Source organism: Physeter macrocephalus, chromosome 14 (assembly GCF_002837175.3).
Source record: "Physeter macrocephalus isolate SW-GA chromosome 14, ASM283717v5, whole genome shotgun sequence".
Lineage (NCBI taxonomy): Eukaryota > Metazoa > Chordata > Mammalia > Artiodactyla > Physeteridae > Physeter > Physeter macrocephalus.
The window spans coordinates 110,066,301-110,077,914 of NC_041227.1; the positions used below are offsets into that span (position 1 = coordinate 110,066,301).

Sequence of the window (11,614 nt, forward strand, 5' to 3'; positions counted from 1 at the left end):
CGCTGGGGCCGAGGCGGTTACCGCGGGGGTCCGAAGCTCCGACGCCCAGCTCTCTTCCTTTTGGCCGCGTTAAGCCTCACCTCCCCACCCTGCCTCCCACCCCCCGCCCGGGCACCTGACGGCCGGGTTGACATTTGGACTCCAGGCGGCAGCAAGGACGCTCACCTGGCCGAGCCCCGCTCCATCCTCCGCCACCCCTCCCCCACCTGCCCTCCACCTCCCCTCAGAATCGGGAGGCGTCCGGATCCATAGGCGAGGAAATAACGACCCCTGCAGTTGCATTGCGGAAAATCGCGGCGGCGGCGGCGGCGGCGCTAGTCGCGGACGATGGAAGCGAGGCAACTGGAGGTTCTGGGGAGCCCAGGAAAATAACAGAGGAACAGAAAGCGCGCACGCGACGCGGGGAGCCGGTAGGCTCCCGATGCTCCCGGGTACCTGGCTCCCCACGGTTCCCGTTCCGAGCCCTGGACGTTCCTCCCGAGCCGGGCTCCGAGGCGGCAGGCTGCGTGCGGACTTGGGCAGCCGGGAGGGTCGGCGGAGGCAGCTGGCAGCCAGCAGTTTCGGGCAATAATCCCTGCCTCTCTTTCTGTCTCTCTGTATGCTGTGTCTGCTCCTCCCCCCGGCCCCCGGAAGCAGGAGGAGAACGGCCCCGGAGCGTAGCAGCCACCCTCTGACCATGCCCCGGTGAGGCGGGCGGACTTCGAGGGCAACTCGTCGCGGACTGCTTGGGCTTAGCCAGCAAGCTGCGAGCTGCCAGGGGCCCGGAACCGCGCGGCAAGGCCCGGCGGGGGGCTATCGTCTATGACTTCTTGGGGCGCCAGGAGGATCGGGGTCTCGTTTTTGCAGGAAGAGCCCAGCGCTGGTGGCTTCAGGTGGCTGCCGCCGCCGCTGCTAGTGCTGTTTCCGCCGCTTGTGCAAGGAGTAGAGACCGGCGAGCAGGGAGACGTCCCGGGCAGCGAGGCATCGGACATGTGTCAGCACATCTGGGGCACACATCCGTCGAGCCCGAGGGGAGATTTGCTGGAACAATTCAAACTGCGATATTGATCTTGGGGGTCCCTGGCTGGCAGTCGGGTGGGAGTGCGAGTGTGCGCTCGCTTGGAAGTGTGTGCGTGTGTGCATGTGTGTGTGCGTGTGTGTGTGTGTGTGTGCGCGCGCGCGCGCGCCCTGTGGGGATTCCCCCCTTCCCCCCTGTTTTCCCGTCGAGTGATGCACTTGGAATGAGAATCAGAGGATGGAAATAGTCTGGGAGGTGCTTTTTCTTCTTCAAGCCAGTTTCATCGTCTGCATATCAGGTATGGGACGCGCTGGAGTCACAGGCGGGTTCGGGTTATGTTGTGGTCTTTGGAATGTATGAGATTTTACTGTATGTAGACAATCAAGTAGCCTCGCGGGGTGGGACGGGAGATGGGTGGTGGCAGAGACCCTTTCAGCTCTGCGGATTTGCTGCCTTCAGAATTGAAGACCTTCTAAACCCAAGGGTGTGTGTGTGTGTGTGTGTGCGTGCGTGTGTGTGTGTGTGTGTGTTGGAGGTAGCATCTGCATGGAGTCCTGGAACATAGTAGGGGTGGAGGGATGAGAAAGAAGAGGCAGATGGGTGTTGATTTTCAACTGCTTTCCTGGTTGAGAACTCTGGCGAGGAAATCTGAGCCTTGGCAAACCCCACCACCATCCCTGGCTTTCAAAGTTCCCAAACTCTGGTGGTTCCTGGTTGAAAAAATGGACGCAGAGCCCTGCCCTGGTATCTAGGCACTTTCAGGAGACTGCAGGATGATGCAGGGACTGGAGAGTACCAGCAGGGATCAGAGGGATGTAGAGGTACTCCATGCCTTCCCCAAACACATTAGGACCACCCCAAATAAAAGCAAAGCCTATCCAAAACAACATAATATCATAAATACCACTTTAGATGATGAGCCTTCCTAATTCCCAGTGGCAAGGATGTACTTACTGGCTCAGACTTACTGACCTCAGGCTACTTGTGCCAGTCTGTGGTTTTAGGAGCTAGGACATTGAGATGAATGAAGTAGAGCTTGTGCCTGCCTCTGAGTGTGTGTGTGTGTGTGTGTGTGTGTGTGTGTGTGTGTGTGTGTGTGTGTGTGTGAAGGATTTTGATTTCCAAGCAGTGTTCTTGTTGGTGCAGGGAGTTGGCGGTGTGGAGTGGAGATGTAAGAAAATGTCCCAGGATAAGCAGTATTCCCCAGTTCAGTGCCTCCTCCCATTGACAGTGTCCGCACCATTTCCCTCCACACTTGTCATTTAAGCACCCAGGGTAAGGCCCATTTGCAGTACTCCCCTCTGCCTGCATTCCCTCTGCAGAATTGGGGACTCAGCCAACTTCCCTTGAAGTCAGCAGAAGAGGAGATCAGGAACCTTGCCCCTGTGAGCAGGCATATTTGAGCAGCATTGGGGTGGAGGGACATGTTTCCTGCATCTCCCTTGAGCTCCGCTAATCCCCACCCTTTAAGCCAGACCAGATTCTGGATATTAAAAACCCTTGTCTGCCCTTATCTGTTTGGGGCTGTTTGGGGCTTGGCCCAAACTGTTTAGGGCTTGGCCACCCTAGTAATAAATTTGCCTCTATAATACTTTAGAGATATGTTGTGTACCTAGAAGACAATAAAAAGTGCCCTGGGGTCACTCCAAATCCTCTACTCTTTACCCATCCTACATCTAGGAGGAAAATTCCCAGGTGACTTGTAAAGGTTTATATCAGTCATATGTCCAGGGATAGACTGGGTGGTATCTCACAAGGCCACATTTTACATCTTTCTCTTCTACATGCCTCTTTCAAACTCTCTCTCTTTTCTCCATGTTATTTCACTGGTTATAAAATAGTCTTTTCCTACCTCTTTCCTGAATCATAAATAACTTCAAATCAGACAAATCAGCTGAGTCCCTTTAAAATTTACAAAAGGTGAGCATTTACTAAAGCTCTGGACCTCCCCATCCTTTGTCCCCAACCCCACTCTTCATTTGGTCAGGCCAGCACAAAGGGGAACCAGCTGAGAATGGGCCTGTTCTTAGCCTCCAAAAGAGGCATTAGTGGGATACTTGTCACAGCTATACTTGATTTGGTGTATCAGCAACTAAATTGTATAAATAGAAGCATTAGGAGAGGGTTATTTCCAACCCAGGAGAGTTGCTATGTGACCTTTCACATGTATTTACTAAATAATCATCATTGCTATGTAATGACAAGATAAAAGTATAAGCAAAATTGCTAGCTGTTAGCTAAATATGGAAAACTAGGTTAGCGTTCCAAATGCCTAGTTAGGATCAGCATTAATTTACACTTTATGAAGACATTTAGGCAGAGATGCAACATTATGGACTGTATATTTACACATTCATAAACTTAACTTTAAAAGGCCATTCTTTTTCCAAAGCCAAGGTGGCTTCCTCCCTCTATAAGAACTGCTCATTCAGTGATGTCCATGTATGTCACAATTCTGATTAGTAATATAGTTATGACTCACATTTGCCACAGTTTGGGGGACTTTGTTTTCCCATCTGGCAGCCTTAAGGAATGCAATACACTAAGGTTAAATAATTGTGGCTCAAGGAGTGGTTAGTGGGCCTATCATTTCTGTTTGCATGATTTGCAGTTTTAATTTAATCATGAACGAGCTTTACCAAAAGGAATGTAAGCCTGTATTCATAGAAGCTGCTAAATCTTAAAAAGAAAAGCACCTCTCTACCATCTTGGGATCAATTGCCCTGCCTAGTAAATGGGTAATAATTGTTAGTGAGTTACCAGGCATCTATGATTGATGCATTTGTAGGGTTGGTTTCATTACTGAGGAATACCAGACTAGAAAAGGCCAGCAAAAGTCTGCAGTGTAAACATTCTGCAGAAGGAAAATTTTGGAAGTAAATTTGGCCTATAGAACGTATATTGACTGAATATCAGTTGGCTTTCAGGAACACTCTGGAACTTTGTAACAGTGTTTTGTTAACCAAAGTTTCCTACCCTCATCCTACCCCACCCCCCAAATTAAAAGTACACCCAAAAGAGTTTTCTCCCTGGGTCTATGTGGCTATATTGCTTAAAATACAGACACCTGGACTTGTATGTTTGATGGCTCTGCATTAATCATTTGATTGCGATGAAGCTGAGTAAATGGGACTAGGGGTCTGCTAACTAGCTTAGCCAGGCTTGGCTAGCTGCTGGGGAAGTAGCATGTGTGCCTTCCATTTGAGAGAATTTGGCTACTTAAGGACAGCACAGCTAGTCTGAAGAGGGAATGCCATGATCTGGGAGTTCTTGGGGCTCTACGTTTGACTCATATTTAATTTTACTGAAAATGTAAGGCAGCCAAGATCTGTGGAGATAACAGGCAGGGAGAGAGAGAGAGAGAGAGAGAGAGAGAGAGAGAGAGAAAAAACCAGGATGATATTTCCCTGTGCTAGCAAGAGCACATTCCCTTCTTACAAAAGCAGCACATGTCAGCGAGAATGAATACTTAGCAGCACCAGGAGAGAATTTCTTGGTCCAAAAAGAGCTGTCTGATTTAATTTACACTGCACATCCTACTTCCCTATACTATACTTCCCTTTACTTCCTTGTTAGTTTATTCATAATAATAACAGCAATAGTAATTAGAATTATGTGGTACTTTCACATGTATTACACAATATTGCACATATTTTACCTCATCTAGTCTCAGAATTTGTAGGGTGATTTTATAAATGAGGCAACCAGAGGCCACAGAGGTTCAGCTTGGAGGATTCACACCCAGTTCTGAGTCAAAATTCAGTGTATCATTTATGCTTTGGTACAAGATTTCTTTTAAATGTTTTTATTAAGTATTCTTTTATTTTGATGTTTCCAATTGAAAGAGTAAATTGTGTTAAATGGATGTAAATCTTAGAGAGTTTGGAAGTGGAAGTTAGGGTGATTGCAGCCTAGAGCTAGAATTAAGATGGTGTTTGAGTTGTACATGACTGTCATTCAAACAGTTAACACTGTTACTCATTTGCCCCCAGTACCTTATGATCAACAATACCTGTAAGAAATGAATGTTTCATACATTCTCTCCCAATCTGAAAATTAAAATGGTTTCACATTAATGGTTTACATTTAGAAATGGGATAATAGTACATACCTCAAGTTTGTTATATAGACTCAATTAGATAATATGGTCAATGATTTTCACTTAGCACAGTGTCTCAGGCAGAGTAAGCTTGCAATAATATATTTTTTCCTACAAACCTGGCATTGCAGGGTTTGTGAGGAATAGAATAGAACCTTTACCTTCCTCCCTTACAACTTGTTTAAAAGCAAAAAAAAAATCATTAACTAGTGTATTTTATAACATTGAGTACAAATCCTACTTTCAGTGAGGTCTTGGCTTAACAACTTTGAAATGTTTCTTAATTTTCTTCTCTTATAAATGAGACTGGTAACATTAGGCTTTGGGGCATAGCCATGCGTGTAACCCACTTTATCCCTGTGAGCCCAATATGGAGGTGAGGCTTGGAAAATTAAATAAATCACTGGGAACAAAGTAGTGCTTATTCCCAGGGGAGCAACAGAATCTTCTTCTTTCTTCTTGTAAATTATAACTCAATATAGACTCAAATTTCAGGTGCTTCCAAAATGGGAAACTGCATATACTGTCAATATAATTTGAAATAGAAAGTTCCATTAAATATAAAAAAGAGCTCCACCCCAATAAAGAATCTGATGATCTTATTGGCAATACAGTTTCTTTAAATCCAGTTTCCCATGTGATGTCACATAGACTTTTCATTGACAGATACCGTAGATGACAGATATCATAGATGGGACTCTCCTGGCAGTGAGATGAGAGGCTTCCTGAGTAATACACTATGGGGGGAGGGGGGAGGAAGAATTGTCAATGTTGAGAAACATTTTCTTGGGTGGGGAGGGGGGTTTGATTGCCACCCTAGGCAGTCATACTTAACATCCCACCTTTTCACTTTAATTAAGCATTACATATTTGGGCCTGAGGTTTAGGCCAGGAACACATCCAGGTACCATAAATGTGTACAGTAGCAGGCCGTTGTGTAAAGAATATGGGAGTTTGAAGACCCACCCTGCAATCAAACTCTGCCTTAATTACCTATGTGACTTTGGGCAATTCTCTTAGCCTCTTAGACTCTCAGTTTCCTCATCTGTGAAATGAAAAGTTATATCTTCTTTGCCTATTTCAAAGAATTGCTGAGGGAAACATCAGAGAGTGATCCTGAATGTTCTTTGTGCTATACAAATGTAAAGTATCTGTGTCTTTACTATATTATGGAATGATCCATGCATAAGATATAGCTTTAAAATAAAAGTTGAGATACATACACATAATGTAGAGTGATATTAAATAATACGAATAATACTTAATGGTTTAGATATAGTTGTGAAAGCAAAGTTGTAATGCACAAAATGTATCATGATATAAAACAGTACAAATAATGCCTAATTGTTTGATAAAGTACATAAATGCTATGTAAGAGAGAAGTCCAGACATGAAGGAAAAGGAGGATATTAGATAGATGTTAGACGTTTGGATAGAAGAGTTGGAGGGGACCACATCATCAGAAGGAGAGGGAAAGGAATGAGTAAGATGTACAGTGAAGAATGTCCCAATTGGAAAAAAAGATTCACTTTAGGAGATACTGGAAAGTTGGGAGGAGCCCACTTAGAGAGCTGTTGAATTGAGAGAATATGGAGTGTCCTAATATATTTAATTTCTTGGTGATTTTTATTTTTTCTTATTATAGATCTTTACATGGATTCAATGGATTGAACTTGGTTAAAATTTGTTTGAAATTCTAACATTTCTTTAGATTTTAAATTTGTATTGCATGCTCCAACTACTGCTCTCAAATCTCTCAAATCTATTTGAGATTGTAGTTGAGTTTTGGGGAGACTTCAGCTTTCTCAACTGTAAAATGGAGATGGTACTTATTTCCCAAGATTGTTGATCCTACAGGATAATTGTAAGGAGCAAAACACTATTTGTAAATGCCTAGAATCGTATCTGGAATAAAGTAATCACTGACCAAATTACACATATCATATAAGAGTAAGCGTGAGCTTTGGAACCAAAATAGGTCTAAATGTGAATACTACCTTTAGCATTCACTCTCTGTGTGATCTTAGGTAAGTTCTTTACATTCTCTGAGTCTCTGTAAAATCTGTAAAATGAGGATTGGAGAAAATGTACATAAGATTCTGTCAAAGTGCTTGACATGTTGTATTCTCTCAGTGATTTGGAGCTGTTCCCATAAAATCATTATCATCAATAACAATACTTACTTTGACACTTTGGACCTGTTTTTGTAAATTACAATTAATTTTTCAGTCATTTCTTTGTGTTCAACAAAACAGTATTGCCAGATAACTGCGTGCCAAGCATAGGAATTACAAAAATTAACAAACAACACTTGGTCCTTGGTATTTATAAGATGGTATACATGTTATGTGATAGAGTTGTGTTCAGAGTGCTGTTTATATTTTTAATTATTATTTTAAATTATTTATGTATTTATTTTATATTTTAAATTTATTTAATTATAAAGAAAGAGAGTTAATTCTGTTGTTAGAAGTTGGAAGATGCAGTTGGGGAAGGGGTAGGGTTTATGGAGGAGAAAACAGTTGAACTAGGGTTGGAAGGATACATGAGATTTCAAAAGAAGAGGAAAAAAGAAAAAGACATACCATGAGGCAAGAATAGTATGTTCTTATACAAGAAGTGATGAAAAAAACCCACAAAAGTATCAGAAGTATGGTGAAATGAGCATATAAAATAGATGGGTTAGATTAAGTGACTGGATATAGGCTAGAAGAAAACTTGGGGCCAATTTAAAGGGGTTTGCAAGCTAAGGTAAGAATTTTAGATGGTATCTTTTAGTTATGAGGAGCAAAGGTAGAGATAAAGAAAATGACATAATCAGGTTTGTGTGCAATTTAATGATACTTTTATACTTTTATTGCAATAAGCAATAACTTAGAAACCCAACTACTTCTTGTCAATCTTTATTCTTGCTCACAAAACCTGTTTAAAAAAATACTGGTCTAATAGATTAATTAGGCCATTATGGGACATTCTGAGGGACAGACTTAAAAGAAAAAAATCAAAGAGTTGTCCTATCTCTTATGCACCTCCTATACCCTAATCTTTGAGATTTAGTATTTTCATAATAAGCAAATGCACATGTCTCCAATTTTGTACTTTAATAATAATAATAATGTCTTTAGCATCAGATAAAGGCTAAGAGAAATGAATCATCCTTACATGCTTTTGTGTTGTGAAGATTGTGTGCCAAGTAATAGATGTGTTATTTGACATGAAACCAATGGTTAAAGCACTGCAAGCATTTTACATCAGCTTTACCTTATTATACTCTGTACAACTCTTATTTCCAATAGACTGCATGTTCACTTGGGAGAGTATACTCGTGGTCCACTAAATTGTATACCCATTTCATCCTTTCAATTGTCCACTTAATATAAAGTACATATAGAGACCTAAAATGAAGTGGCTTCCTTTGTTTACTTAATCATTCAAAATTTATTGAGGGTGCTCTATATTTAAGGTACTGGGGATCCAACAGGAAAGAGTAAGACAATTGACCTTTCCCTCCAAGAATTCATAACCTTCTAGCAGGACACTGATTTTAAAAATATTAGTAGTTATAGCAGACTGTGATAAGTAGTGTAGTGAAAAGAGATACAGCAGTGTGTGAATAGGACAGAGAAGGGGCATCTGACTCATTCTGGAGGTGGAAGGGCTAGAAGAAGGAGAGTAAATAGTGTCAGAGGGTGTTTGGGGTGAGTCTTAAAGAAAGCTAAAGAGTTGGCTTGGAAGATTTTTGCTGATTGACCAGGAGTGTGATAGGGGAGGGATGATCATAGGAAACAACATTTGTAAAAGGGCAATCAGATAGGACATGATGAATTCAGGGGACTGTGAAGAGGTAAGTATGGCAACAAATAGAGGGTGGAGTGTAATGGTTGAGGCCGAGATAGAATAGCATATAGGAAATATGATGCTAATAACAGTAATACCTTACATATAATAGTAGTAAAAATTACCCTTGTGCCTCTCTATGAAAGGAGGGCATCTTTTAAGGCTCAGGGGCATAGGTCTAGTTTATACCTTTATCTTCTTTAGGAGCAGACCAGTCAGGGTTAAAGCTTTTGGCTTTAGTCCAGCTATGCTCCGTCTGGCCCAGATCACTAGTTATTTTCCAGTATCATCTCTAGTTCCATGTAGCTTCCCAGAAGCTTTTGTGATAACTCAAATTTAGACTACAGAATTTACCTCCTTACTTAGTTTGTATTTCTACCCTAGGAAAAAGAGCCAGGATGCTATTGGTTGACCCTAGATTTTGAAATATGGCAACTATCATTTTATTCCCTTTGGTAATTGAATCTTTCCTGCAACTTTCTGCCATTTTCATCTTGTGTAATCAAAAATTTGAAGGATTTATAGCATGTCAGGGTGGGGTGGGTGCTGTGAATGCTAATGAATGGTCTGGGATTGCCTTTATAACACAGCCATAATTGCTTTTATTTGCAAGATTGGACTGGTAATGGGGTAGCCAGTGTTTGGGTTTGAGTTCATTTGCATTAAGGTGCCATCAGGATGGAAGTGGAAATATCTTCAGTGGTTGTGAAGGAGACAGTCTACAAATGCCTTTCCCTCCTGATCCAGGAGAGGTGGGACCTTTGTCACAGTAAATGGAGAATTAATCTTTAACTTTGTCCTGTACTTAATGCCCATAGGCCGAAGGGGCTGGCAGTAGGAAATGAAGCCTGTGACTTTCAGGTGAATTTACCAGAGCCAAGTCCTGCTGGCTTCACAACACATTTGGCAGCAATGCCACAGTTGGAATAAACATATTTACTGAAGGATATGAGTCAACATATCCTTCTGCTGCTCCTCTTCCTGCCATACACACAAGTTACCTTTCACCTTTAAGGAAGACAATTTTGATGGCAGCACTTATTGAGTGAGTAGGGACCATTCCTCCTCCATGATTTTGGAATAATATAAATACCTCATAGGATTCTTGAAAAGGACAGAAATGGGTACATGTCTATGGAAGGGTTCTCTCCCACTCTGAAGGGGTTTAATGGGTTGGTTCATTAATTTCACAAATGCTAATAAATGCCTCCTATCAGTGAGGCACTGGGCCAGACAGAAGTTAAAATATAGTAAGCTAAACAGCCTTGCCCTTGTAGAAAGTATATTTAGTGATACACAATTTTTTCCCATTGCTCAAACTAGAGCCTGGCATTTTAGTAGACACTCAATAATGAATGAGTGAGTTGATACATAAATGAATAACAAGGATTGATTTAGAATGGCTTTCCTTCCTTCAAGGAGACTGGGAAGCAAGATTCAGATCTTGTATGGAGGTTAAGAGGGAGGGAAAATGAAGAATACTTCTCTGTTAGCTGCCCTCTTGCTTCTAATGCATGCAGTCAGAACTGGAACTTTCCCAGGGAGCAACTTATTGGATAGCTTTGTATTTCCTTCTCAGACTCAACTCTTATCTGCATTTGACAAGCCAGAATTAGTCAGGGCACTTCACCATTGTTTAAAATGTTTCTGCTCCTTTGTGTTCTGAGATACCATCCTTTGAGACTTGAATTAGGGCGATTAAGGATCCATGGATGCATTGTTGTTCTTTTTTCATGCCATCTCTGTTCCTATTAAAGGAAATTGCTAGGGATATGGTTGTTTTCTCACTGGGTTCCAGCTTGGGAGAAGCCAGCACTTGAGAAAGCTCACTGTTCTTTAGCAATGAACTAGAGTGCTTTAGGGGAAAAGCCTACCCACCCTTTAGTCTTGAGGCAGAGCAATACAGGAAACTGTTTTCTAAGGTGTTTTTAGTCTTGTGTCAGAAAACTTTACCCCCCCACCCTTGCCCGGCCTTTAGAAACAGAACTGTGGTGCCCAACAGTTTTTACCATGGCGGGTGGAGGCGGGTATTTCCAAGAGCCTAGAAATTGAAAGAACATAGTGTATTTGCTGTTCTTGGCTGTACATTCTGCCTATAATCTCCTAGTTGACCTTTATAACTGTGAGGAAATGGTCAGTTAGGTAGTTTGTTGTTTGTTAATTTTAGAAAAAAATAAGAGGAGGTTATAGAAAAAAGGCTCCTACTATTAATCTTGCAGTAGATATATGGAAATTATACTGATAGTTAAAAAGTGAGGCATCTATGAATAATAAATGTTTGTTGTATGGCCTGGGTGTAAATAGAAATATGTCACTGGCTGGCTGTCTTGCAGTACACAGTAATGATACCAGCTCTAAGTCACTCACATCTTATAGAATGAAATATAGTGTAGTGAAGTCATCATTTTTTGTTATCTCTAACAGGTTCCATCCCTGTTTTTCCACTGTTATGAAGACGTTCTTTGTGGCCTTTTAGTTTGTGTCTTTGAAGTTCTGTGTTGTAGTGGCTAAATGAGAATCCTATGCAATTAAAATAGTGCGTGAGTTGGTGCAGCCTTTTTCTTTTTTTGCGGTACGTGAGCCTCTCAATGCTGTGGCCTCTCCCGTTGCGGAGCACAGGCTCCGGACGCGCAGGCTCAGCGGCCATGGCTTACGGGCCCGGCCGCCCCGAGGCAGGTGGG

General features: G+C 42.1%; 1 protein-coding gene across 1 annotated transcript in view; it reads left to right on the forward strand.

The window, feature by feature from the left end:
• The first annotated feature begins 1,204 nt into the window (after positions 1–1,204).
• CA10 (carbonic anhydrase 10) overlaps positions 1,205–11,614 on the forward strand; it is a 673,987-nt gene continuing 663,577 nt past the window's right edge. Inside the window, exon 1 of the mRNA XM_024117389.1 lies at positions 1,205–1,295. Coding sequence (XP_023973157.1) covers positions 1,235–1,295 — 61 coding nt within the window. The 5' untranslated portion in view covers positions 1,205–1,234. The remainder of the gene's footprint in view (positions 1,296–11,614) is intronic.